Source organism: Prinia subflava, chromosome 18, assembly GCF_021018805.1.
Source record: "Prinia subflava isolate CZ2003 ecotype Zambia chromosome 18, Cam_Psub_1.2, whole genome shotgun sequence".
NCBI classification, from domain to species: domain Eukaryota; kingdom Metazoa; phylum Chordata; class Aves; order Passeriformes; family Cisticolidae; genus Prinia; species Prinia subflava.
In genome coordinates, this window is record NC_086264.1 from 11,145,401 (window position 1) to 11,172,508 (window position 27,108).

The 27,108-nt window shown below is 47.6% G+C and overlaps 3 protein-coding genes across 6 annotated transcripts; 1 reads left to right on the plus strand and 2 right to left on the minus strand.

The window, feature by feature from the left end:
• Positions 1-5,040: 5,040 nt before the first annotated feature.
• Positions 5,041-12,991, minus strand: LOC134560012 (estradiol 17-beta-dehydrogenase 11-like). The gene is made up of 8 exons (XM_063415466.1): positions 12,969-12,991; positions 11,150-11,747; positions 8,943-9,050; positions 8,195-8,326; positions 7,480-7,586; positions 6,661-6,798; positions 6,296-6,412; positions 5,041-5,583 (listed from the first exon to the last, which is right to left on the minus strand). Exons 1-8 carry the CDS (start codon positions 12,989-12,991, stop codon positions 5,496-5,498), a joined length of 1,311 nt encoding a protein of 436 aa, XP_063271536.1. The 3' UTR covers positions 5,041-5,495.
• A 1,756-nt stretch (positions 12,992-14,747) lies between these two features.
• Positions 14,748-21,042, minus strand: HSD17B11 (hydroxysteroid 17-beta dehydrogenase 11). The gene is made up of 7 exons (XM_063415049.1): positions 20,751-21,042; positions 18,887-18,994; positions 18,167-18,298; positions 17,450-17,556; positions 16,742-16,879; positions 16,377-16,493; positions 14,748-15,431 (listed from the first exon to the last, which is right to left on the minus strand). Exons 1-7 carry the CDS (start codon positions 20,958-20,960, stop codon positions 15,344-15,346), a joined length of 900 nt encoding a protein of 299 aa, XP_063271119.1. The 5' UTR covers positions 20,961-21,042; the 3' UTR covers positions 14,748-15,343.
• A 59-nt stretch (positions 21,043-21,101) lies between these two features.
• NUDT9 (nudix hydrolase 9) lies at positions 21,102-27,098 on the plus strand. Of its 4 annotated transcripts, XM_063415046.1 has the most exons (9): positions 21,593-21,688; positions 21,804-21,992; positions 22,562-22,798; positions 23,585-23,680; positions 24,210-24,296; positions 24,822-24,933; positions 25,092-25,238; positions 25,459-25,543; positions 26,500-27,098. In XM_063415046.1, the coding sequence occupies exons 2-9, from the start codon at positions 21,892-21,894 to the stop codon at positions 26,673-26,675; spliced, it is 1,041 nt and encodes a 346-aa protein (XP_063271116.1). In that variant the 5' UTR covers positions 21,593-21,688; positions 21,804-21,891; the 3' UTR covers positions 26,676-27,098. The 4 variants fall into 4 exon arrangements, with proteins under 4 accessions (XP_063271118.1, XP_063271117.1, XP_063271116.1 ...); XM_063415048.1 differs by lacking the exons at positions 21,593-21,688; positions 21,804-21,992 and adding an exon at positions 21,102-21,208; XM_063415047.1 differs by lacking the exons at positions 21,593-21,688; positions 21,804-21,992 and adding an exon at positions 21,360-21,513.
• Positions 27,099-27,108: the final 10 nt, after the last annotated feature.

Here is a 27,108-nt window from a genome sequence, read left to right on the forward strand (position 1 = left end):
CACCTCCAACCCTACAGACTGAGAGCCCAGTAGATTTCCCATTTCCATACTGCAGAGCTGAAAGCTGGACTTACACTGGATGCCAAGTTCACCTCTACAGATGTGCATAATAATTCTAGGATTTCCTTTTTTCCTGAACCCAACACAATTCTGCTGAAAAGCAGGAAGGTGTTTTATAAATCCATGTTTATCTGAGAGTGAGTGGCTGGACCTTTGCAGTTCCACACAGAGTACACATATACTGTTTTTAGGAGGAGATGTACATCTATTTAGGAATCTTTAAAGGCCAAAATGTCCAACTTCTATTTGAGGTGGCCTGTTTGACAAAGAGCCAACTGTAAAAACTTAAATAGCCAGATTTTGTGTGTTTCAGAGGGGAAAAAAGGAAGTTCACATAGTCCAAAACACAAATCATGACCTGGCAGCTCAGAGGCAGGGCATAACCTCAGGTGAAAAAGCTCTTTGGGTGTTGAGTGACTGTGGCTTTGTGTGCTAATCTCAGCTCCATCAGAATATGACAGATTTGCCTACAAAGTGAAAAACAACAGGAACATAAACACCTTCCTTGAGGAGGCTTTGAAGAGAAGATGAATGCCAGGTAGCTGTGTCTTGCCAAGGAAGTGTCATGCACTGAGTATAGCTTTGCACCGTGTCACTTGGCATCTTCCAGAGATCCTGGATTAGCTGGTGGATGAAGAACAAGCCCTTTTCCAAACTTGTTAGTCCACAACAGCACTAACACAGCCATACCCACTGCCAGGCTCCAAGGGAAGCTACACATACATGCAAAACATCTCTTTGTTCCTTTATCTAGTGCTGAGGTAGCTCAGCACTGCACAGCACAGGCGTTATCTAAAATGGCCTTTAGAATATTGAGGTCCATGCTTTAGGATTTGTCTGCCTGTGATCCATATAATGTTTGTAAGCACTAGGGAAGATCTGTGTTTAATATAACTGTGTGTGGAGCATCCCAAGTTTCATGACTTCCAAGGCTTCAGGTGTGTTGTATGTGACAGGGCAAAATTGAAACAATCCATGTCTTGAAAAATAACTATCTAAAAAATCTGTGCTGCTGCTTCCTTATCTATAGTCCTCTGGCATACATGGACTTTCATCAGCCTGCTGACAATACACCTCTGTTTGGCATGTTTCTTCCCTTTTATCTGTTCCCTGACAGAGAGAGCATAAAGTGAGCTACAGCCTCTCCTGCCCCTAAACTGGTTACTGATTAACCATATGGATTAGGCACAAATCCTTGTGAGTTAGGAATTCTTTATCTAGAAAATGAACATGTGAGCAGTGAGTATAAGCTATGTTCATAAAATGTTGCATTTTTGATTCTCAGTAGCTCATTCCTAGTGTCACATCCATTATAACTGACCCATATAAAAGGAATCTCCTTTGCAAGGTGTCTCCATAGTCCTGTGCAGAAAAATCTCAGTATCTCAGAAGCTGTTAGCTGTGACTGTCTCTGTTAATTAGTGTCCTGATTGATTTTAGTTGGTTTGGGTTTGGTTTTTTTTTTTTCTGAAAGTATTCATTAAATGCACAAGAACTAACCATAGCTGAGTGACCTAAAAGGGCACTTCTAAGGAAATAACTAATTAACCTAAAATTTTTTAGCTTTTTCTGGCCCATACTACATTGCTTGCTATAAATCATGATGTAGCCTCCTTCCAGACAAGTTCATTAAAATCTCCTTAAAATTGTACTTATGTTTAAAAGGGTGCAATTTAATGTCTAAGAGAGAGGAGGATGGAAGTGGAACTATGCCACATGAGCAGATGTTCAGCCGGGAATATAACATTAATGATTAGGCTGTGCAGCTGGAACTGGTGTTAACAGCACATGCTTGCTTTAAGGACTTAGAGAACTCAGCCACACATAAATACTTGGTTTTTTCCCCTTCCTTGTTTTTCATGCCAGAGAAACTTAAATCTTGTCTTTAGCCAGGATAATTCCAGTGTAACTACACAGAAATCACTAAATAAAAATAAATGTGGAACACCCCATAATGGTAAAGCCAGTAATTACAGGATTTTCAATTTTTCACCTCTCTTAAGAGTGCAGGTGTCAGTTCTGTAAGGCTCAAAAAGTCCTTACCTGCTGTATTCCAGGTCAGCGCTTCAGAGGGAAGCAGCAACACCTCATCATGGAAAAGCTATGTGGCCATCAAAGGATTAGTGCAAGCTCCTGCTCAGGGTTTGGTTTTTTCTCCCATTAGAGATTACCTCAGGATTAGCAAACTGGGAGGCACTGGTGAACATGAGTGTCTGGAATTCTTTCATGTAAAAATACCACCACTATTGTCACCAGATTATTTTTGAGCATTGAGTGTATCTTCCTGTTGCAGCACTGGTTTAACGAGAATGTTTCTTGAAAATCATTTTGATTGTGGTGTTTTAGAAAATGAGCTACTAGCTGTGAACATTAAAAGGCTGAGAACACTGAGAGGCAATAGTTTGCACAAGAACAAGTTAATTCCTAGAAACACCTGGCCTCTTGGATAAATGTAAGCTTATTCATACTCTGGTAGAAGTTTTGCAGTAAACTACAATCCTACAATCCTCTTATTGATGAGCTCAAACAAAGCAAGAGGCATGCTTGGAAAAGGAAAAAATGCATGGTCAGATACTAGATGCAGAATGAAAGAATCTGAGAGATTGAAGGTACCAGAAAGTTGAGTCAGAATTTTTCGCAGATAGTTTTGCAACATTGTGAACCACGAGTGATCTCAGATGCTTAATTGCAGTGGAGAAGTAGTAAAAAACCACAAAACAATACAAAACGCCCTTCCTGAACTGCTGGGCTCAGGACATTCTGTGCATTTAGAAATCCATGTTCTGAAATGCTGCCCAAAATTGCCTGGATTTTTGTGCATACTGGTGCTGCCTGCAAGCATTAAAAAATATTGCCCCAGGCATGACGCTGTGGCCTTGGTGCTAGCAGACAGTGGCACTAAGAGGAACAGCCCTGATTTTCTCTTGTAAGTGTTCTAGGTTTGTGCCAAGAAACACAAGTTGAGATGATTCCCCTGACATTCTGAGTAGGATTGAAAGACTTTGGAAAAATGCAGCAGAGCCAGTCTCCGATGAAGTACCCTCAGAGTTTGCTAAAGAGACAGGGCAGGTGGCAGTGCTGTGGGGAGCTTTAATCCATGCCATCAGAGATTGTGACAGTAGTTCACCTTCATGCCTCTTGCTTTGTCACCAGAGCCGCTGTCACCTGGCAGGGCAATCCCAGCAGAGGCATCTCCCTGCTGTGCAGCCCCTCAGGGAGAACACCGTGCTCCTGGCACATGAAATCCCGGTGGGACCCTCACACTCCTGTGCATTCTTTAGGTGGAACAGCTGGAAGAGGTGAGGAAGGAGCTCCACAGACCCCTAGCCAACATCATGGTGCTTTCAGCTGAGCTGTTGCTCATCATGTCTGTGGGAGACTGGGCTGATCCAGCACAAAGATTAAGAACAAGGCATTCCCTGCTTTTCTCTTGGAACTTGGTTCTCTGCTTAATTAACACATCAGTGTTTGAGCCAGACCCCAATTGCACGGCTCAGCAGTGCTGTCACTGTCCTGGCACAGGGCTCCAGGCAGTGCTGGGGCCAAGGAAGAGGAGGCAGCGAGGGCATGGAAGCACCAGCTCCAAGAGACACCTCAGCAGGAGGCAGAGCACAGCGCCAGAGGCACTGACCTCACTCCTAAGGAGTCCTAGAGCAGAGTGGGAGGTCCCACTCTTCAAATTTGGGACTTAGCTGTAGGTGGCTGCGTGAAACCTGCTCACATGGACTCGTGCTGGGCACCCATGTGTGACAGAGTTTGTGCTAAGCTTCAATTGAGGGAGAGAGAAGTGAGGAGCCCGGGAGGCTTGGTGACTCAATTCCGTCACTGGTGTTCAGGGGATGAAGGCTGAAATCCTTGGGTTTTGTCCAGTTCTTATGCCAAGCAGAAGACTTGGAAGCTCAAGCAACATGGAGAAGAGCAAATAACTCTCAGTTGTGACAGGCCTGTCCTCTCAGAAGGAGCTGAATATGTAGTTCAAATAGAACCAGGACAAAACAAATTCTTTCAGAGTAGACAAAAGTCACTAAGTCACTCTTCTCAGATTTGGGGGATGCCACTGAGGCGGGGAAAACAGACTTACAAAATAGCTTACTGAAAATGCATGCAAATTGTACTCCTTTATCCTTCAAAGGACTCAAAGCATGCTTCTCTCGAATGTTTTGGGGGTTGGAGGGTCTTGGTTTTAAATACTAACCACATCAAACACTCCTTAATTGACTTTAAACTTTTCGGATTTTTTTAAATTCTCTGAAATTTGCTTACCTTTTCTTTCTTGTCTTCTTACTTTCCCTCTGAAGCAAAAAATCTAAAGCTGGGAACTTGAGCTTCACTCACCCCGAGTGTCCTGTTACATGAATGTTCCATGAGCAAAAAGGAAACTATTTTTGTGTCGTTTAGCTCATCTAGCAACAATTTGTGCTGATGGCAGCAAAACATTTACCTGTTTCCAGCTAAGAGCAGGAGGGGCTGGGTGCTGAGGGCTCTCCTTTTTCTGAAGAACCTGTTTACAGAACAGCTTGAAAGGCTCAGGTGAACAGGACAGATTCCAACTGGGATGACAGCAGTGCCTGCAGCGAGTGGGAGTTGCACAAGTGTGTGCACAGCTCCTCTGTGCTCTGGAGGGTCTTTGACCCGTGTGTCAGCAGCTGCTGCTCTCCTGGACCACAGGCCAAAGACCTTTAGGGGTTTCACCTCCTGTGCCATCAGAGCAGGCCCTGGCTTGTGATGAGGAGCTGTGTGAGGCTGGTCTGGAGCCTTCCCCTGCACCCTTCCCCTGAAACCTGTGTGGGCTGCATTTGTGGCACCCAGTCATTTGTAGAGAAATACTGCATTGTTTTCATCAGAGGGTGTATAAAGATGTCTGGAAAGTGTAGAAGAGCAGTGTGAGAAATGATACAGGGAAAGGTGTATTCCTTGATACCATACCTTAAATGCATTTCTAGGACCTGATTATGGCTTTCACTGCCAAGAGACACTGTGTTCTTTATGTTAAAGAACTGTATTTATTCATAAAAAGGCATATTGATGGTGCAAATATGTAACTGATAATCAAAGTAATTAGGTATATTACACATACCCTTGTATTATTTCAGGTATTTCCTACAAAAATAGGAGAAATTCAGTTTCATTAGAGCATTTTATAGTTCAAAAATATAAATTGAGGTGAAAACAGGCCACCCACCTTTGTGGGAATTCCCGGCTGCCTCAGCACAATGGGATAGAGGTGATGGGATGTACATGCAGTGCAGCCCTTCTAGAGCTGCATCACTGCTTTTCCAACACTCCCTGCTGTGCAGGTGTGGGAACAGCCCTTAGAGAATGGTGGCCTGGAGGCTCCTGCCTGAGCTCTGCTGGAATCAAGGCAGCTGAACTATGCTCAGCACATGTTCTGTTTTCACTGGTGCCTCTGGGAAATGAGAATCAGCTCTTGCTTTTCACTGGGTGCTTCTCTGCCCAATAACTGCATCAAATTTGACCTCACTCATCTTCTTCAGAAGGTTCAGAGCACGCTCTGGAAACACCCTGAAAGGGACAATAACATGAAATTAAAAGTGGAATAGAGAGTTAAATTACGGGAAAAGTGGCACTGCAGGTGAGGGAAGAGCTGGTCTGGGACAGAATGCATGCTCACACAGGGACTGAGACTAAGGCTGAAACAGAGTCTTAAACTGGGCACTATTTCCCAAGGACATGTAACTCTCATCAATCTCTGACAGGTTTTAACTCCAGTCCCACTCATCTCTTTTTATGACAGTTCCAGGACAGCTGTGTACCAACCATGATTTAGGCTGCAATATTGCTGCAGAATCCAGAAAGTTTTCATACTGAACACAGACACAAGCATTTGCTCTCTCTTTGCAACAAAGTCCCTTTAAAGCAATTTTCCAGCCTCCATGGCCTGAATCTTTGGTGTTGACATGGAGAAACACTCAGGCCCTCATCTCATTCTGGGACTGTGCTGGAGCTGCTGTTTCAGAGAATGTGGTGGCCTGTAGAGCAGTGGAGCTCTGTACTGACACCAGTCAGCTGCAGCAAGTGGTTCTATGCAAGGGCCTGTGACATGGCTCAAAAAAATCTCTGGATGATGTCTGCTGTTGCCACTGGAAAGAACCACTGCATTATTAACTACTTTGTGATATGTTCTAAAATAAAACTTAATCTTGAATCAGATTTTACAAGTTAGAGGGTGGTACACTCAGCAGGTTACAGTTGATAGATTATTTGCCTTACTCACCTTTCAAGCAGTAAAGCGACGCTCTGATTTGGTGGAGCAAAAACCATTTTCTGGTTGGTCTCTATTCCTTCCATCAGAGCCTCTACAACTTCTTCAACCTCCAGAATCTTTCCAAGCCTAAAGGAAAGCAAACACATAAGAGCTGCAGTGGTAAAAAGGGGAGGTTCCAGCTGATCTAGGAGGCACAAACTCAGGGAATTCAAACGCTACAATGACATGGGTTAAAGGACACTGCAGATTTTCTTTAGCCAATGTTACACACTGTTGTCATACAGCCAGTTGGAACAGAGACCTAAAGCTGGGGACTGTGTGCAGTGCCTTGATGCAAAGAAACAAGCACAGGAATGCAGAGTGTGGAGAGTTACCTTGTGCTGGGGTTTTTGACAAATCCAGTGTTTATAAAAACCGGACAAAGGCACGTTGTTTTTATTCCATCCTTTCCCAGGGCAGACAGCTCCTCTGTCAGAGCTTTATGGAATCCAACTGCAGCAAACTTGCTTGAGCTGCAGGAGGGGAAAAAGTACAAATGAGAAGGCAGAAATCCTATTTCCACCTTTCTACCACTGCAAATGACCTAAACCATCATATACAAACAGTAAAGTCTAGGCTGCAAAAATATCCAAATAATATAATCCAGTTGAGAGACAGGGCACTGACTATTCTAACTTTCCCTGTGCCAGAGTGTAGTGGTGGATTAGATACTGAAACTTGTGAATTAATTGTGGAAAGCAGACAGGGGGCGAACAGGCAGACAAAACAGACACGAAAACATCAGGAAATCTTAGAAAACATTAACTATTGTGTGTCAGTTGGTGCACATCCAATTTTTCCCATGAGAGAAGATTTTTGGAAGGAATGCATCCTGAATGTCTGATTAAGGAGGATGGGCAGGGAAATGGAAATTAACCTTTGACTATTTATTGTACTACACAGGAGCATCTCAAATCAATTTTGTGTTCTTTGAAATAGAAGGACATTGTGCAAGCAAAACTGAGGAACGACCTGCCATGGAAATAGGTGTGGGCTTTAAGTTTAAATGAATTACAAAGAAAATAGATGTCACATGACTAGTCTTTCATACAAACATTGCTCAGGATTCAGTGAGAGTGAATAAATTGGTACTTTCTGGTGGGAAAGACAGAAATTTTTAAAATATTAAGCAAGATGATTTCAAAATCACTTACCAATAAGTCACCATGTAAGGAACCACAAAATGACCTGCTGCTGAAGCCACTGTGACAATGTGCCCGTAGTTGTTGTCCATCATGACCGGCAGAAAAGCTCTTGTGGTCTTGGAAGTCATTTAAACCAAGAGGCAAAAACGCAGGGCGCAGGAAGGAGGAAAAGAAAAGAACATTGTTATCTTAGGCATACTCAGCACTGACCCTCAGTGTCATTCACTGGGTGGCCAAAGCCATCCCTGAAGCTGCACAGTACCTCAGATTCCCAGAGCCACAGGGAGACCTGCTCTGTGACAGTGCTGCAGCAGCAACCTGCCCTCCAAGGGTTTGGGCAGCTGGATAGAAACAGGAGCTGGTTTGCACCAGCATCTTTCCTTTGCTGCTTTTAGGTTTCAGGCATCAGCAGAAATGTTGGCAGGGTCTCCCCCCAGCACGTACAATAAACCACTGGCCAAGCTGTGGCTTCTCTTTCTTCTGCCACAAACAAGCACTGCTGAAAGCCCCCAGCCTGTCAGCCCCACGACTCCTGTGACAGAGGCTGTCACCAGCCAGCTCCCATCTGCCACAGGCCCCTCCACTCTCCCAGCACACAGAATGCTTGGTGCCCAGGGCTCTGCAGCTCATTTGGTAATTCACTGCTAAAAATCTTTGGTCTAAATATGCCTCCTCATTGACACTCGCCCAAACCTGGAGCTATACAGATCATAGTGGCCCTTACCCACATGTGACCCAGAATGTTGATTTCAAACATCCTTTCTATCTGGTGGTCCTGAGTCGAGAGAAAGTCGGCAGCTGTAATCACACCAACGTTGTTCACCAGGATGGTCACATCCCCAATATCCTTCTTCACCTGTTGGAGAGAAGAAAAAAGCCCAAAAATGTGTCTGTCACTCAGGAGAAAAAAAATAGATATGAAAGGGTGGGGAAGATGAGCCATAACTAATTAAATTCTTAACATTGCATCTTTAAGGGAGAGGGAGATCGTGCCACACTTCCAGATGTGGCAGGACAGGAACTGAGTAGTAGAGCCATGTAATCTGGTTTAGATCTGGTTCTTCTCCTTTAATTAGTTCCAGTATTTATTGTGTTCCACAAACTGTGCCCAGTTTGGACCGTGTAGTCACAGTTGGGACCATGGAGGCACAGACTGTTTCGAGGCAGCTGGAGCACACCCATTACAGTAAAATGTTTCATAAGTTCTCAGTGCTGTCTATGTTCCTTCAGAGAGTAGAACCCAAGAGACCAAACTTGGCAGCAGGATGTGCTGTGCTGGAGCCTCCCAGATAGGATGAGCCTGGCTGTGATCTTGGAAGTGCTGCAGCACTCTGTGTCCAGAGAGCAGCAAGAAGGGGGAGCTTCCAAGGGCTTGCAGGATGTGTGTACAACACCTCTTCTCTAGTTTTCCTGCCTTCTCTGGGAATCAGGCATGGCTGGGAGAGCCTTTGGCTGTGCCCCTGCTGCCCCACCTTGTCTGCAGCGCTGTAGATCTCCTCCCGTTTGCTGCAGTCCACCACGAAGGTTTGAACAGTGGCTCCCAGCTTCTGGCATTCTGCTGCCGTCTCCTCCACGCCGTGCTGGAAGAGGCAAAGACAAAGACACTGTGCACAGCTGTCCCCTGGCCACGGCTGAGCAGCAGAGGCTGGAGATGTCCCTGGACTGAGCAACCACTGCCAGCCCCAGAGCAGTCCATGGCTACTCAGGGAAAGAGCTGTAGCTGGGGTTGCTGTGAGGACAGGCATTCCAGCTGGAAAATTTGGATCTGTGTAGAGTGACTACCAGGAAATTGCAGAATCATGCAATGCTTTGGGTTGGAAGAGACCTTAAAGATTATATAGTTCCAACCCCTCCTTCCAAGACCAAGTTTTCAGAGTTCCATTCAATCTGTCCTTGAACATTTCCAGGGATGAGGCATCTATAACTTCTCTGGGCAACCTGTTCCAGTAGCTTACCACCCTCACAGTAACAAATTTCCTACTAATATAATCCTCCTCTCCTCCCTCTCTCTGTCCTGTCACTACATGCTCTTGGAAATACTCTCTCTCCATCTTTTTGTAAGCCTCCTTTACATACTGGAAAGTCCCAATTAGGTCACTCCAAAGCCATTGGTTTTCCAGGCTGAACAACCCCAATTCTCTTATCCTTAGGAATGTGGCAACAAGAGTGAGTTTGGCTTGGTAAGGCACACGTAGCAGCAGACAGAGGGCACACGGTGCCTATCACAGCACAGCAGGCAGCACTGTGAGTGTAAATGGAGCTCGTGCAACACAGGCCTGGCTGACACCCTGAGGCGTGGAGAGAGGCTCTGTGCATTTCTGTGCTCACATGCTGGCTGTGAGGAGAGCAACAGTTGTACTGGGTCTGGCTGAGATGGAATTAATTTCCCCCCAGCATCCTCACAGTGCTGTGCTTTGCACTGGTTGCTAGGAAGGGGTTGATAACACACCCGTTTTTTGGCTGCTGCTGAGCACTGCTGGCGCAGCATCAGTGCTGTGTTCCCAACATTCCCCGCCCCATCAGGGGAGCCTGGGAGGGGACACAATTAGGAAAGCACAGCAAAACTGACCAAAGGGATATTCCATATCATATGATGACAGCTCAGATATAAAAGCCAAGAAAAGGGGGAAGAAGAGGAGGGGCATCCGGTGTTTACAATGTTTGCAAGCACTTCCCAGTACATGGGCGGTCATCTCTTACTGATGGGAAGTAGAGAATAAAATAGTTTTTTTTCTCTTTGCTACTGTGTGCACAACCTTTCAGCTTTGCTTTTGCAAACTGCTTTATCTCAGCCTACAAGTCGTTGCTTCCCACGTTATTTCCTCTACCCAGTTCATCAGAGAAGAGGGACTGATGGAGCAGCTTGGTGGGCACTGGCATGCAGCAGGGTCAACCCAACACAGCAGTGCACAGTGCAAAGAGAGTTTCCTTACAGAATTGCACTTGACACAGAAGAGAAGCTTCCCTCTGTCACTGCATCAGCTCACTAAGGCAGGGCAGGAGTGATTTTGCTGTTGTCTTGTCCCCCGGTGGCACAAGGCCACACCAGCGGGGCCCTGTGCTGGGATCTATTTTGCAGCTTCAGGGTAACACAACTGACGTCTTTGCTGACCCAGTGTGTCAGAAACAGAAATCCCAGCCTTTCATCCTCCCTATTGCACCTACATTCATCACTTTGTCCTTGATCCCTTCTGAACACGCCATGCCGCATGTCTTATCTGCCCATTCTCCACTTGCCAAGGTCCTTTACGCGTGCAGCTGCCCAGAGGGCAGCCGGGCTCACACACAGCCCGGCACAGCGATGCTGCTGATGGGGGCGCAGAGAAAACATCTCCCAGCAAAGCACACACAACACCTGAGACAACAAGTGACGGCAGACCCGCTCCTCTCTCAAACAGCCGCCTGCTCTCAGCTGCGGCTCCACAGCAGCTCCCTGAGCGCTCCTTTCCCTCTGGCGGGTGCTCTGCCGCTGCTGCCCGCTCTCTCCCGAGCAGCACCGAGGGGCTGCGGCACCAGAGCCCCGCATCCTCCGCTGCGAGCGGGGCCCGAGCCTCTGCCGGCGCTCAGAGGAGCCGAGCGGGAGCGGCTGCAAGGAGGCGAGGGGGCTGCGAGGAGCTGCTGCCTTCTCCCGCCCCGAAACCCCCGTGGGCTCGGAGTGAGGACACGAGCGGGTCATTACCTTATTGATGTCCCACAGCACCAGCCTGCTCTGGCGCTTGGCGAACTCCAGGGCGGTGGCTCTGCCGACGCCATGGCCAGCGCCCGTGATGAGCACCAGCTCCCCGCTGAGAGACTTTCTCCTCACAGGCACGAAGAGCTTCACGAAAGCCTCCAGGTAGGAGTAGAGGAGCGTGACCAGGAACAGGAGAAGCTCCAGAAAGAGATTCATTGTTTTCCCGGAGCTCTGTCGAGGACCGAACTGAACTTTAATCTCTTTTGGGAGGACGCGGGGTGTTGATTTACCCGCTGCCCGCCTCGGTGCGCGCCGCTGGCCCCGTCCGCTCCCGCAGGATCCACCCCCGCACCGCCCGCTCTCCGCCCAGCTGTTCCACCCTGACATCCCGGTGTCCCTGGGCTGGTGTCCCCCTCCCGGTGTCCCTGGGCTGGTGTCCCCCTCCCGGTGTCCCTGGGTGAGCGGTGCGGAGGAGATGCGGTCTGCACTCCAGCCTGTCCTTGCAGAACCGTGTTCGCCCTGCAGCTGACAGGACGTGCCGGGCGTGGATAAAGAAATGTGGCTTTTAGGGCGTTTTCTGTGCTGTCCTGTCCCTGTCTCAGGCCTTTGTATCAAGGAAACAGCAAAACGTGTGATTCTTTGTCATTTGCTGCAGGTGGAAAAGGGATGGAAACGGCAATAAAATTGCTCATCCCGTTCCTGACAGAAGCATCTGAAGTTCCACTCAACTCTGTATTGTAATTCTTTTCAGTTTTTCTGCTTTGTGCCTGTCGAGTTGCTCAGTTCCATGAGGTCCCTGAGCAGTTCTCTTCATGGTCCTTCCTTCCATTGCATCTCTGTGCATTGTCAGCAGGCTTTGTCCCCCACCATCCTCTTCCAGGTCCCTTAAGGAAAGCTGAATGAGACAAGGCCTTTCAACTTCTGGAACTCCACAGGTGAGCTCATGCCTAGCTGTTTGTCTTACTGTGTCTTTTATTTCGTTATCCCTACTCAGACCTTCCATCTTATGCTGCAGCTGCTTAGTTTCCATAATTCCTTTGAAAAATTGCATTAAATTGCATGAATTGGGTCCTTTTTATATAATGTAATCTAAATCACACAACTCGCACTTGGGCTCTCTTGTATGTAATGGAGTATCCAAAACCTGAAATTGGAATGCTTATAGGAAACAGGAGAAATGCTGATTGGAAATAAGAGAAAAGTACTTTGAGGTGTTTCTTCCAGCTCTATCAATATAACTGCATGGCCTTTCCTGGAAAGGATTGCTGACCTTACTCCTTTGTTTTTCAGTTAGAACACCTGATATATCACAGTCATGTTCATCATTTTATGAAAGGATATTTTTGAGCTGCTTGGGGAAGTGTGACAGGCTCACAAACATCTAACAACTGCCCAAAATCATGTCCAGTTAAGATTACAGTTTTTGAAAAGTATTATTTTTGTCCTGGTGGTTTGGCTGCAGCTCACCTTGTCCGTGAGAGACCGGATCAGTTCCAGCACAGAGATTCCGAGCTAGGCGCTTCCTGCTTTTCTCTTGGAACTTGGTTTTCTGCTTAATTAACACATCAGTGCTTGGGCCAGACCCCAATTGCACGGCTCAGCAGTGCTGTCACTGTCCTGGCACAGGGCTCCAGGCAGTGCTGGGGCCAAGGAAGAGGAGGCAGCGAGGGCATGGAAGCACCAGCTCCAAGAGACACCTCAGCAGGAGGCAGAGCACAGCGCCAGAGGCACTGACCTCACTCCTAAGGAGTCCTAGAGCAGGGTGGGAGGTCCCACTCTTCAAATTTGGGACTTAGCTGTAGGTGGCTGCGTGAAACCTGCTCACATGGACTCGTGCTGGGCACCCATGTGTGACAGAGTTTGTGCTAAGCTTCAATTGAGGGAGAGAGAAGTGAGGAGCCTGGGAGGCTTGGTGACTCAATTCTGTCACTGGTGTTCAGGGGATGAAGGCTGAAATCCTTGCTTTTGCATGTGTTTCTTGATGCCAAGCAGACGATTTGCAGCCACAGAAGACACAGAACAGAAGCACAGCCACACACAGAGTACTGCACAAGTTGCCTTGACCAGTAATTCCTCTGGGCTCTGAGACCCTGGGCTAGATCTGGCAAAGCAGGAATCAATAGCCCTGTTTCTTAGGAGCAAGTGTGCTAAGAAACAGACTCTGCAGAAGAGTGCTGTCATCCCCTGGATGGATTTTTGACTTCCAGTTTAATGCTGCCATCAGAATCTGAATGATACACAGGGCTAGTGGGAAGGGTGTGCCAGGAGAAGGCAAGCATCTTGTCTGGTGTGTCCTACTGAAGCCAGTCCTTCCCCAACCTAAGAAAAGAGCCAAGGCAGCCAATGTTGACTTTTCTCCGTGGTCTTTTTAAGCCTTTTTTTCTGTGGAGTCACTGGACTGTGACCTTCCTTTGAGCAAGGATTCAAGTCATGAAATAGAAGAAATGTGGAAGGTGGGTACTAGGAGAGGCTAAGTTGGGTGAGAAGTTAACAATGCTTGGCAGCCATACAAGAGAAAACTGTCAAGTTTTCTTGTTAAGTAAGTTTTCTTGTTAATCAGTTAAGTACTGATTTAGCCCTTATTTTCCAGTGACTGCTAAGCACAAACATTTTGGCTGGTATGCTGCTTGCTCTGACAGGTCTTTTGAACTTTTGAAGCATCTGTATTTTTAGGCTTTTTGACTCCTCTCTAGGTAAGAATAGGTGGAAGTGAACATAATCAAAAAGCCTTGCAGATGTGGCTTCATGCCTCACAAGTGTGACAGGACTGTCATGGTAATAAGAGGGCAATATGCAGCTCAAAAAGAAGCAGGGATGCAATCTCTCACATGTTTAAATTTTTAAATAGAAACCATACCTAAGTATTCTTTGATTGGCTTATAACCCTTTTTTTTTAATGTCCTGAATTTTGTGAATCCCTTTTTTCCTTTCCTGTCTCAGCTGCCAGAATCATGCACTGTGAAGCACAAGAGCTGAAGCTGGGAAGTGTCCTGTTATGTGAGTGTTCCACAGGCAAAATAGAAAACAGTTTTGTGTTATTTAAGCTGTCAACAGTGCTTCTACCTGTTTCCAGCTAAGAGCAGGAGGGGCTGGGTGCTGAGGGCTCTCCTTTTTCTGAAGAACCTGTTTACAGAACAGCTTGAAAGGCTCAGGTGAACAGGACAGATTCCAACTGGGATGACAGCAGTGCCTGCAGCGAGTGGGAGTTGCACAAGTGTGTGCACAGCTCCTCTGTGCTCTGGAGGGTCTTTGACCCCTGTGTCAGAGCTGCTGCTCTCCTGGACCACAGGCCAAAGACCTTTAGGGGTTTCACCTCCTGTGCCATCAGAGCAGGCCCTGGCTTGTGATGAGGAGCTGTGAGAGGCTGGTCTGGAGCCTTCCCTGCACCCCCAGCCCTGGCCCTGCCTTTAAGCCCTGGTGCCTGCATGGGCTGCACTCCCTGGCCCTGCACCTCACTGATCCTGACGTGGCTTCCCCGTGTGCCTGGGCACTGCCTCATCCCTGCAGCCTGGGCTGCTGTTTGGAGAACTCTGGCTGATCCTTTCAGCACTGCTCCACTGTCCTTGCCTGGACCTGGTTACCACTTTCATTGCTGAGAGACATCTTTGGGTTAGAAAAATGTATTTATTTGTAATATGGAGTGTTGACGGTGCTAATGCATAATTGATAAATGCTGTAATTAGGCGTTACATTACAAACAAGGCTGTGTTATTTCAATAATACAAATAATTAATTCAATACTGCTCATTACAAATGCACATAAAACTTTAGGTGTTCATTAGAGCACATTTTTTAAAATTCAAAATTATTAAATGAGATGATACAGGTCACCCACCTCCTCTATAAATTACTTCTTACAAGATGCTTTTACTCAGGGATGAGTCCAGATTAATGTGTTCCCGGGCAATCCCTTTGCACTCAGCTAGGAGCTGTGCTGTCCCAAACACCTTTGTGGGAATTCCCGGCTGCCTCAGCACAATGGGATAGAGGTGATGGGATGTACATGCAGTGCAGCCCTTCTAGAGCTGCATCACTGCTTTGCCAACACTCCCTGTTGTGCAGGTGTGGGAACAGCCCTTAGAGAATGGTGGCCTGGAGGCTCCTGCCTGAGCTCTGCTGGAATCAAGGCAGCTGAACAACGCTCAGCACATGTTCTGTTTTCACTGGTGCCTCTGGGAAATGAGAATCAGCTCTTGCTTTTCACTGGGTGCTTCTCTGCCCAATGACTGCATCAAACTTTGGAGTGGTCATCTTCTTCAGAAGGTTCAGAGCTCGTTCTGGAAACACCCTAGAAGAGACAATAACATGAAATTAAAAGTGGGATAGAAAGTTAAATTATGAGAAAAAGTGGCATTGCAGGTGAGGGAAGAGCTGGTCTGGGTGCAAAATGCACATACACATGTGAACTGAGACTAAGCCTTAAACTGGGCATTATTTCCACAGCTCTCATCAATCTCTGACCAATTACAGTCCAGTGCCAGCCTTTAGGGGCAGTTCCAATGCCAGGTATCCGTGGGCAGTATGTGATCTGCAATATTGCTGCAGGATCCAGGAAGGTTCAGTATTGTACAGATGTAGATTTGTTTTACATCTCATGCTCTGAAAAGCAGCAGGCCTGTGGAAGGATGAGATGTTAAAACTGAGGAGCAGTTTCCACTCTTAAGATTCCTTCTCTTAAAGACCTTTGTCTCTTTATCCCCCTGTCCTAAATTATGACAAAAAAAGCAAAATTATTCTAAGTGCTTTGACAGCATCAGTTTTGACTTGCCTATGCTTCTGCAGACTTGCACTCTCAACAAGCAGCTCTTGGAGTTGCAAAAAGATTTAAAATATTTTCCCCACAGTCCGGTGTTTGATTTAGCAAACAAGAAACTACCGAGTGTTTCTTCAGATTCTACAGGATTTAACTGAGAAGCTAACTTAGTTGTTCTGATGTGAATTCCAGATTTGGAGCTGGAGCTCTGGTAAAAATCCCTCCTCAGCAGCTGCACTGGATAATTAAGCTGTGTGAGAGGATGAATCTTGCTTTACGTAGCAGAGAGCAGTGGAGCACTTTTGAAGGAACATTCTCAGCTTCTGTGGCCTCAGTGCTGAAGAAACAAACAGTAATAAGCAGCAGGTCCTCAGCTCTTTCTGGAACTTCTGCTGACTCAGAAGTTACAAGTTTTAACCTTGTATACTGAGGCAGTGTGGTTGTTTCCACAGCCATTGTTTCATTTTCCTTTGTACTTACATTTCAGAAAGCAAAGCAATGTTTAGCTGTGGTGGAACGAAAACCATTTTCTGGTTGGTCACTATTCCTTCCATCAGAGCCTCTACAACTTCTTCAACCTCCAAAATCTTTCCAAGCCTAAAGGAAAGCAAACACATAAGAGCTGCAGTGGTAAAAAGGGGAGGTTCCAGCTGATCTAGGAGGCACAAACTCAGAGAATTCAAATGCTACAATGACAAGGGTTAAAGGACACTGCAGATTTTCTTTAGCCAATGTTACACACTGTTGTCATACAGCCAGTTGGAACAGAGACCTAAAGCTGGGGACTGTGTGCAGTGCCTTGATGCAAAGAAACAAGCACAGGAATGCAGAGTGTGGAGAGTTACCTTGTGCTGGGGTTTTTGACAAATCCAGTGTTTATAAAAGCTGGAGAAAGGCACGTTGTTTTTATTCCATCCTTTCCCAGGGCAGACAGCTCCTCTGTCAGAGCTTTATGGAATCCAACTGCAGCAAACTTGCTTGAGCTGCAGGAGGGGAAAAAGTACAAATGAGAAGGCAGAAATCCTATTTCTACCTTTCTACCACTGCAAATGACCTAAACCATCATATACAAACAGTAAAGTCTAGGCCGCAAAAACATCCAAATAATATAATCCAGTTGAGAGACAGTCCATGACCTCTGATGGGTTCTCTGCCAGAGTAATGAGGGAACTGGTGAAAGAACTTGCCAAACCACTTTCAATCACCTATCAGCACTCCTGGTTAACTGCATAAGTTTCACCTGGCTGGAAATCAGCAAATGTAAAAAGATCAAAAGCTACTCACTAAGGGTTTACTTGACAACACTACAACGAATCACAGGATAACCACATTCTAAGAAGGAGAAGGGAAGAGGATACCTTTTTTGCTAAGCAAAAGTCTGCATTGGTGGGGAGAGAAAACAGGAGAGTCTTTCATTAGATGTGTCACATGATTATTCTTACATACAAACATTGCTTATGACTCAGTTAGAGCTAATAACTCGGTACTTTCCGGTGGGAAAGACACAACTAAAATTTAAAAAAATGAAGCAAGCTGATTTCAAAATCACTCACCAATATGCTGCCATGAAAGGAGTCACAAAATGACCTGCTGCTGAAGCCACTGTGACAATGTGCCCGTAGTTGTTGTTCATCATGACTGGCAGAAAAGCTTTCGTGGTCTTGGAAGTCATTTAAACCAAGAGGCAAAAATGCCAGCGGGCAGGAAGGAGGAAAAGAACAGAACATTGTTTTCTTAGGCATACTCAGCACTGACCCTCAATGTCATTCACTGGGTGGCCAAAGCCATCCCTGAAGCTGCACAGCCCCTCAGATTCCCAGAGCCACAGGGAGACCTGCTCTGTGACAGTGCTGCAGCAGCAACCTGCCCTCCAAGGGTTTGGGCAGCTGGATAGAAACAGGAGCTGGTTTGCACCAGCATCTTTCCTTTGCTGCTTTTAGGTTTCAGGCATCAGCAGAAATGTTGGCAGGGTCTCCCCCCAGCACGTACAATAAACCACTGGTCAAGCTGTGGCTTCTCTTTCTTCTGCCACAAACAAGCCCTGCTGAAAGCCCCCAGCCTGTCAGCCCCACGACTCCTGTGACAGAGGCTGTCACCAGCCAGCTCCCATCTGCCAGAGGCCCCTCCACTCTCCCACCACACAGAATGCTCGGTGCCCCTGGGCTGTGCAGCTCATTTGGTAATTGACTGCTAAAAATGCTTGGTCTAAATATTTCTCCTCATTGACACTCCCCAAAAACCTGCAGCTATGCAGATCGTAGTGGCCTTACCCACATGTGACCCAGAATGTTGATTTCAAACATCCTTTCTATCTGGTGGTCCTGAGTCGAGAGAAAGTCGGCAGCTGTAATCACACCAACGTTGTTCACCAGGATGGTCACATCCCCAACATCCCTCTTCACCTTTTGGAGAGAAGAATAAAGCCCAAAATTATGTCTGTCACTCAGGAGAAAAAAAAAGATATGCAAGGGTGGGGAAGATGAGCTATAACTAATTAAATTCTTAATTTAATTCTCCATCTTTAAGGGAGAGGGAGATCGTGCCACACTTCCAGATGTGGCAGGAACTTTGCAGTAGTAGAGCCATGTAATCTGGTTTAGATCTGATTCTTCCCAATTAATTAATTCCAGTATTTACTGTGTTCCACAAATTGTGCCCAGTTTGGACCATGTAGTCACAGCTGGGACCTGTTTCAAGGCAGCTGGAGCACACCCATTACAGTAAAATGTTTCATAAGTTCTCAGTGCTGTCTATGTTCCTTTAAAGGCTGGAACCCTAGAAGCAAATTTGGCAATAGGATGTGATATACTGGAGTCTCTCAGATGGGATGAGACTGAAATGCTGCAGCACTCTGTGTCCAGAGAGCAGCAAGAAAGGGGAGCTTCCAAGGGCTTGCAGGATGTGTGTACAACACCTCTTCTCTAGTTTTTTGATTCTCTGGGAATCAGGCATGGCTGGGAGAGCCTTTGGCTGTGCCCCTGCTGCCCCACCTTGTCTGCAGCGCTGTAGATCTCCTCCCGTTTGCTGCAGTCCACCACGAAGGTTTGGACAGTGGCTCCCAGCTTCTGGCATTCTGCTGCCGTCTCCTCCACGCCGTGCTGGAAGAGGCAAAGACAAAGACACCGTGCACAGCTGTCCCCTGGCCACGGCTGAGCAGCAGAGGCTGGAGATGTCCCTGGACTGAGCAACCACTGCCAGCCCCAGAGCAGTCCATGGCTACCCAGGAAAAGAGCTGTAGCTGGGGCTGCTGTGACGACAGGCATTCCAGCCTGAAATTCAGGATCTGTGTGTTGTGGCTGCCAGAAAGGCAGGCTGGCAACAAGAGTGAGTTTGGCTTGGTAAGGCACACAGAGCAAGGCTGCAGAAAAGGGGACACACGGTGCCTATCACAGCAGAGCAGGCAGCACTGTGAGTGTAAACAGCTTGTAAAAGACAGGCCTGGCTGTCACCTTGAGATATCAAAACTGCCTCTATGTGTTTCTGTATTTACATGCTGGGTGTGAGAAGAGAGGTGCCCTCCACAGTGCACAGTGTAGGAGGATTTTAATTTCAGAATGACCTTTGATACGCATAGATCAGAAGCTCCCCGAAGTGATGACATTAACTTGCTGAGCCAGAGCAGAAGTGACTTGGGTGTATCCCTGTTCCCAGGTTCCAGAAGGCCATGCCAGTGGGAACCTGTGCAGTGAAAAGCTCTGGGTCACAAATAGCCTGGGACAGATCACCCTGTGGTGGGTGACTGGGCAGCTGTCTTCAACACCAGCTGCTGTTTCATGCTCAGAGACTCCAAGAAGGAGGAGCACATTCCTAAATCCTGTGGAATCCACAGCCTCCCTTGGCACTGTGTTTCAGTTCCTGCTCACACCCACGCTTACAATCCACTTCCCAGCACTAAAGCCAGGTGTCGCTCGGTGCTAAATTTATACCTTAATCCCCCCATTCCATGCAGTGAACATGAACAATTCTCTGCTCCACTGCAGCTCTGTACACCTTGGGAGAGCGGTGCCATGCCTCCTCCCACCCCTCCAATGTTTGATCTTAGGCATAATGGGTACCACAAACAGACACTGAAAATGTTGGACACTGTATTCCCTGTTTATCCATCCTCTCACTCAACTTGTCTTGGGTTTGGTGTATTTTTGTTTGTGGTGGGCTGGGTTCTGTTTTGCAGCTTCACGATGAACTCCTTTGCTGACCCAGGGTGTCAGAAACGGGAAGCACAGCCTCTCACCCACCCTGTTGCACCTACACTCAGCACTTGGCCTGGATCCCTTCTGAATGCCATGCTGCATGTTTGGATCTGCCCATCCTCCACTTTTCAGTGCTATTTTTTGCATTCCAGTGAATTAATCTGAAATAAAAAGCTTGGGGCAGTGTAAACATTTAGAGAGGTGCCATCTACGCGTGCAGCTGCCCAGAGGGCAGCCGGGCTCACACACAGCCCGGCACAGCGATGCTGCTGATGGGGGCGCAGAGAAAACATCTCCCAGCAAAGCACACACAACACCCGAGGCAACAAGTGACGGCAGACCCGCTCCTCTCTCAAACAGCCGCCTGCTCTCAGCGGGCTCTCGCTGCCAGCCCAGGCAGCGGCTCCACAGCAGCTCCCTGAGCTCTCCTTTCCCTCTGGCGGGTGCTCTGCCGCTGCTGCCCGCTCGCTCCCGAGCAGCACCGAGGGGCTGCGGCACCAGAGCCCCGCATCCTCCGCTGCGAGCGGGGCCCGAGCCTCTGCCGGCGCTCAGAGGAGCCGAGCGGGAGCGGCTGCAAGGAGGCGAGGGGGCTGCGAGGAGCTGCTGCCTTCTCACGCCCCGAAACCCCCGTGGGCTCGGAGTGAGGACACGAGCGGGTCATTACCTTATTGATGTCCCACAGCACCAGCCTGCTCTGGCGCTTGGCGAACTCCAGGGCGGTGGCTCTGCCGACGCCATGGCCAGCGCCCGTGATGAGCACCAGCTCCCCGCTGAGAGACTTTCTCCTCACAGGCACGAAGAGCTTCACGAAAGCCTCCAGGTAGGAGTAGAGGAGCGTGACCAGGAACAGGAGAAGCTCCAGGAACAGATTCATTGTTTTCCCGGAACTCCTCCGGGGCCCGAACTGTGCCGGGTCGCCGCCGCCCGCCCACAGCCTGCCGAGGCCACGCCCCCGCGTGTGGCGCCCAATCAGAACACGGCTTGGTGCGGGGGCGCGTCTGTGGGCGGGGCCAGGCCGGGGGCGGGGCCGGGGCGCACACAGCCGCGGTGTCCGTCTGTCTTTCCGGCTGCACAGGGGAGGGAAAATAACATGGGAAATGGCGACTCCTAAGCTTTGATAAGGTAGTTCTAAAAGAGAAAAGGTTATTCTGTGCTTCCCCGCGGGAAGCAGTGCTTCCGCACGCACATCGGTCGCTCCGGAAGGCAAACACTGTCAATAAGGAATGCCCTCCTTCCTCTTCCTCCTCCTCCTCATGTTTTATGTCTGAGCTGACGTCTCATGTGGCGTGCAATAACCCTTTGGTCGCTTTGGGTCAGCTGGCCTGGTTGTGTCCCCCCCCAGCATCCTGCCCAGCGATGCTGGATGGAACGCTGGGGACACAGCGCTGACGCCGTGAGAGCGGTGCCCAGCGGCAGCCGGAACACGGGTGTGTGACCAAGCCCTTCCCGGGCACCGCGGGGCTGCCGCGGGCACCGAGCTCCGCCCCAGCCGGAGCCGGCACCGGGCCTGCCATTGGCGCCGCTCCCGCCAATGCGGGGCCGGCTTGTACAGCGCGGGGCGGCACGGAGCGGGATCCGGGAGCGGAATCTGGGAGCGGGAACCGGGAGCGGGATCCGGGAGCGGGATCCAGGGGCTGCATCCCGGAGCGGGATCGGGAGCGGCATCCCGGAGCGGGATCCGGGAGCGGGATCCAGGGGCTGCATCCCGGAGCGGGATCGGGAGCGGCATCCCGGAGCCGGCTGCCTCGCATCGCCGGCCCAGCGCCCCGGCCCGGGGCTGAGGCGGTGCGGTCGCGGCGGGGCCGATGCCGCTGCCGGCCGGAGCCCTGCCTCGGGCGGTGGCCGTGCTCTCGTTCTCCGTCCTGCTGAGCGCCCGGGGCGCTGCCCAGCGCCGCCCGGCCCACAGGTACGGCGGTGGCGGGGCCCCGGTGCGGCTGCCGGCGGTCGGCGGCCTGTTCGCCGGGAGCAGCTGCCTGACGGCCCGGCCGCCATCCCGGGGCTGCCCCTCGTCTCCTTGGGGCGGGCAGCAAGGCAAGCGGGGCTGTCCTTTAAAGTGATGGAATTAGTGAATAGTACAAGAGCGGTTTTGCCCTTTCCCACGTGTCTGTTAAAGGGGTTTTTTGTGAAGTTCAGGCGTTTCGTGAGTTGGATATTAGAAAGAATTTCGTCTAATTTCACGAGGCGTTGGAATGGGCTGCGCTGGGAGGAGATGGAATCACCATCCTCCCCGGAGGTGTTTAGGGAAAGGCTGGACAGTGCCAGTGCACAGTGCCATGGTCCAGGTGACACGGGGGTATTTGGTCTTCGATTAGGCACGATGATCTCAAAGATCTTTTCCAACCTAATTGATTCTGCCATTCTGTGAAAGACCTGAGTCCATTCCGCTTGCTATAATGTACTTTGCAGATCGAGGATTAAAGAGCAAGTTAAAATTTAATGAATGAGATTATTGCTTGTTGTTTTTTTTTCTTCTAGTAATTTACCTGCAAGCTGTTGGTCTGCTCTTCATCCTGCAAACATGTTCAACAGTCACAATGTGAAGTTCCAGCACAGCAAAGCTCTCACCTCCCCATACCCAGGATCACACATTGAGCGTAGCCAAGTTCCTGAAGATAAAGTGGGCTGGCTGACTGAGTGGAAAGATTATAAACCCGTGGAATACACTGCAAAGTCTGTTCTGGCCAGACCCAGTTGGGCAGATCCCCAAATCGAGTGAGTGGAAGTGGTGGGTCTTTTCCCCTGTGAACATCAAAGCAGGAGGTAGTCGTGAATTACCAAGGTCTTAAGTGATGTGTGATTCTGCAGTGCCGTGTGAAAGTCAAGATTAAGGACAGTGGTGGTTAGAGAACTGAGTCTTTTGGGTTTGTTGTGAAGGTCTTTGACTCGTAATTTTACTGAGCTGATGACTGAGATTGAAATAATGAACTGCTGTTGATGCTGTGCAAGTGTTTCTCTGTGTTGTGAGCTAAATGAAAATCTAATTCTCCTTTAGAATTTGGAAGAACATTTTAGCAATACACTTGTTTTTTTGTTCATAGTTGGAATGCAACATGATAAAAGGAAGTGTAATTGTGGTTTTTGAAGGGAGTGCTCTGCCTCAGGAAATGTGAAAGGTTGAATTAATTACAGAAATTTTTTTTGTGACTGCAACAGTGGGGATGTCAGTTCTTCTGTCTCAAGAGTCTTTTCCAACCAAAATGATTCTGTGATTTTACAGCTCTAATCTTAACAAAAATACCTTTGAATCACTTTGTCTAAATGAAGATTGAGAGAGATGCAATATTAAATGCTTTAGTTCTGCAGAACTAAATACAGAGGGACTGTAATCAGAAAATGTTAGGATTTTTTAGCTCCTTTAGGAAAGGGAGAGTTTCTAACTCCAGTTTTGGTAAAAGCTGCTCATCACCACACTCAAAGGAGTGTTGCTGGTCTGATGGCTGGCATACAAACTTTTGTGTTTTACAGTTTGTCTCTATTAAATTCTTATTTGCCATGCAGTGATGAAGGTTTTTCTCCCAAATTCAACGAGAGGGATGGAGAAGTGGAGAGGAGGAGTCTGATGGGCTCGTATGTGGTCGAAAATGGGAGACCCCGGTGAGTGGGGGGTTTTGTTTGCATATTCATCTCAGTGATGTGGTTTCAGTGCTCTTACAGGTCTGTCAGTTCTGATACATGGTACCTCAAGGACAAAGCCAAGAGAGAAAAATGGAATCTAGTTTGATGGATCTAAGTTGATGGTGGAGAAGAACGTGTTGTGTCTTTTACCCTTTAAAGCATCTATGTGCTTTAGCACCAAATATGTGTTGCTGCCCTTCCCTTTTTTGTTATTTAATCTTGATTTGTGGGGGTTTTTTTGAGTTTGTTTTGTTTGTTTTGGGTTTGTTGTTGTTGTTGTTTGGTTGTTTGATTTATTTTTTTGTAGAATATTTTGAATGTGGGGAAATAAATACATTTAATGTCCTGCTGTGTTATGGGTTTGGAAATTTAGCAGAAAATAAAACTCCCTTTTGTTTCAGCTGGTCCTCAGAGATCAGAGATCAGAGGAGCTGGGTGTGGCTGGCCTAATTTCCATTTGTAACCTGTTCAGGACTACATGAATCATGTGCTATGTCCTTTATTTCAGCAATCCAGTGGGAAGGACTGGCCTCACTGGCAGGGGATTGTTGGGGCGCTGGGGACCAAACCACGCCGCTGATCCTGTTGTCACCAGGTAAGGGACAGGTGACTGCCAGGTACCCTGCAGCAGAGAATAATCCCAGAGAAAAAAGAGCATTTAGCTTCTTTTCTGCGACTCTGCACAGGATATTGCTTTTCATGGCCCTTTTCTCTGTGTGTTCTCTATGTGTGAGCCCATTCTGCTTTTTTAATGTAAGAAACACTAACTTGACTTAGTCTGTGATAGGAGGGGGTGGGATTAGGATGCTCTTTTTGTCATTTTATGCTTTGTTGTGATGTGCTTTTCCCAGCAGGATGTGTGTGTACATGCTAACCATTTTACACAAAGCATTCAGAAAAGATTGTGTGGTTCACAGAAGTGTGAGCTAGAAAGTGCCATTGCTGAATGCAGAACCATTGTGGAAAATCATCTTGATGCATTTTACTTCTTCCTCCTTCTGGAACGATGCCAATGCTACTGAGTTGCTTCCTTGAAAGTGAATGCTGGCATTGTTTTTGTTTTATTTTTTGTTTAGACAGCAAAGCAGCAAAATATACCCTTGTTTGTCATTTTCTGCAGGTGGAAAAGGGATGGAAGTGGCAATAAAGTTCCTCATCCACTTTCTGGCAAGAACATACTGCAGTTTGTAGCCATCAAGAGGAGAGACTGTGGGGAGTGGGCCATTCCAGGGGTAAGGACAAAGCTCCAGAGGCAGCTGGCATTTCCCTGCTGCTGAGGCCATGAGGCAGATATGTGTGATGCAGGTGGATGTAATACACTGATAGCCAGGAGTTAAAATGTGTAGAATCTGAGTGAGAGTAATTTTTGTTTGTTTTCCCCTCTCTAAAGGGGATGGTGGACCCAGGGGAGAAGATCACTGCCACCCTGAAGCGAGAATTTGAGGAGGAGGCCTTGAACTCTCTGCAGAAATCCCCTGAGGAGAAAGCAAAGTTGGAGAAGCAGCTCCAGAAGCTGTTCAGCCAGGAGCACTTAGTGGTGAGCCCTGTGTCTCTTGTGGTGTCCTCTTGAGCATGAGGAAGGGCAGCTGAAATGAAAATAAGTTGTGATGCTCATGTTCTTGGGGTGTAGGAAATGGAAGGGACTGTTGAAAACTTTGTAAGGACAAACGTGTCAGAGGGAAAGAAAAAAAGTGTGACTGATTCCACCTTGTTTGTTGTGACACTCAGCTTGTTGTGGTTTGTTTGGGGCCTTGTAGGTGTACAGAGGATATGTGGATGACCCTCGTAACACTGATAATGCCTGGATGGAGACAGAGGCTGTGAACTATCATGATGAAACAGGTAAAAATCTCCAGGCCTGCTCTTAGTTGCCTTTTACTCCATATGTTCGTTTGAAATTGGGACTGTTGTTGAGCTGAGAATACCAATGAAATCAGGGGAGCATAAAAGGTGTAAAATATGAGACTAGATTCTTAAATTCATCTGTTATCTTGGACTCCCCTTTTTCATCTGAAAGAGAAATCAATCTACTTGGATGCCTCTGACATGTTCATGCCAGAGACTTCATGCAGTGACATTTCCACTGAATTTTGGGTAGTAGGTGCCAGTTGTGAAGATTCACATGTCACTGGTCCTAGATTTATTGGCCCCAAAAATAGTGGAGATAATGTATCTTTGACCTCTGTTTCCAATAAAGTATAGAAAAACATTTCCTTGGTTGTAGTCTATGAAGTCCTGAGATCCTTTTAAAAAACAGAGTGAAAACTTAGGGGAAAAAAAAGCAATTCAAAAGCCTTTATGCATCCCCTCTTAAACTACTATTTTTGACTTTGGGACCTTCAGTAAAATTTTAATTTTTTTTTTCATAAGAGTATATAAGTTTCAGAATTCAGTTTGTCCTGTGGAATAGTATGTGAGAAAAGGAGCAGTCAGATGCTAAGAAAAGAAACAAAAATGCAGGCAGATGTATTGGCTAAACTTGGGGTAATAAGTACATGTTGTCATGATGGCTTCCAGTAACTTTTCATTCTGCTGGTGATACCCAAGGAGTGGTGACAGTGACACTTCTGCCATTCAGATTTACCTTAAAATACTGCAAGAATGAAAAGGGTTTCTGGAACAGAATCAGTGAGAGATTTAGTTATTTTTTCTCTGAGAAGCAGTTGAAGGTTGCTGCCTGTGAAGGAGCATTGTGGAAAGGCAGAACTAATAGGATGTGAGAAGGGGAAAAGCAGGAAAAGATGCAATAGCATGTTTTAAAACTCGTTTTAACTTTTTTTAACCTGTTTTGTGAACAGGTGAGACGATGGATAACTTGCCCCTGGAGGCAGGTGACGATGCTGGGGTGGTGAAGTGGGTTGACATCAGTGAGAAGCTGGAGCTGTATGCCAGTCACAGCTACTTCATCAGGCTGGTGACTGAGAAACGGGGAGCCCACTGGAGTGAGGACCCTGGCTCCCAGTGCCACCAGTGAGGGGAGCTGGGAACTGGCACACCCTGGGAGGAGAACACATTTTCCAGCCTTGGAACAGATGTCCTTGTCATCCTCACGATGGGAAAACTCTGTGAAATTCAGCTGGCAAAAACACTGATAAACAGAGGCATTTTCAGAGACTTCAGACTGCTTCTTTTGATTTCTTAGCTGGTGTGAAATGAGAAGAATGTGGAGCTCTTGCTTTGCTTTCTTGGCTTCATTATTTGCAGCTGTTTCATGATGTCTGCAGATCTGCATGGCAGCACTGGCATTCTGACTGGGGGTAGTTCACAGGCTCTGTATTTCTGCACTGATTCCTTTGCAGGAGGATGAATCCCTAAGGAATGAGAGACTCGTGGGATAACCTGAATAATGACTTTAATTAAGTGCTGCATAATAAAGTGAAATTTCTTTTCTGAGTCATTTCACTTAA

Coding starts and splice junctions, on each gene's coding strand:
- LOC134560012 (XM_063415466.1), bottom strand. CDS start 12,991: ATGGGTGCCCAGCACGAGTCCAT. Junction 11,748..12,968: donor GGTGCCCAGCACGAGTCCAT/GTGAGCAGGTTT, acceptor CTTGATACAAAG/GCCTGAGACAGGGACAGGAC. Junction 5,584..6,295: donor GTCGCTTTACTGCTTGAAAG/GTGAGTAAGGCA, acceptor TGTCCCTTTCAG/GGTGTTTCCAGAGCGTGCTC.
- HSD17B11 (XM_063415049.1), bottom strand. CDS start 20,960: ATGAATCTGTTCCTGGAGCTTCTCCTGTTCCTGGTCACGCTCCTCTAC. Junction 18,299..18,886: donor TCTACAGCGCTGCAGACAAG/GTGGGGCAGCAG, acceptor TCTCTCCAAAAG/GTGAAGAGGGATGTTGGGGA. Junction 17,557..18,166: donor ACATTCTGGGTCACATGTGG/GTAAGGCCACTA, acceptor ATGACTTCCAAG/ACCACGAAAGCTTTTCTGCC.
- NUDT9 (XM_063415046.1), top strand. CDS start 21,892: ATGCCGCTGCCGGCCGGAGCCCTGCCTCGGGCGGTGGCCGTGCTCTCG. Junction 21,993..22,561: donor CAGCGCCGCCCGGCCCACAG/GTACGGCGGTGG, acceptor TTTTTCTTCTAG/TAATTTACCTGCAAGCTGTT. Junction 24,934..25,091: donor GGGAGTGGGCCATTCCAGGG/GTAAGGACAAAG, acceptor CCCTCTCTAAAG/GGGATGGTGGACCCAGGGGA.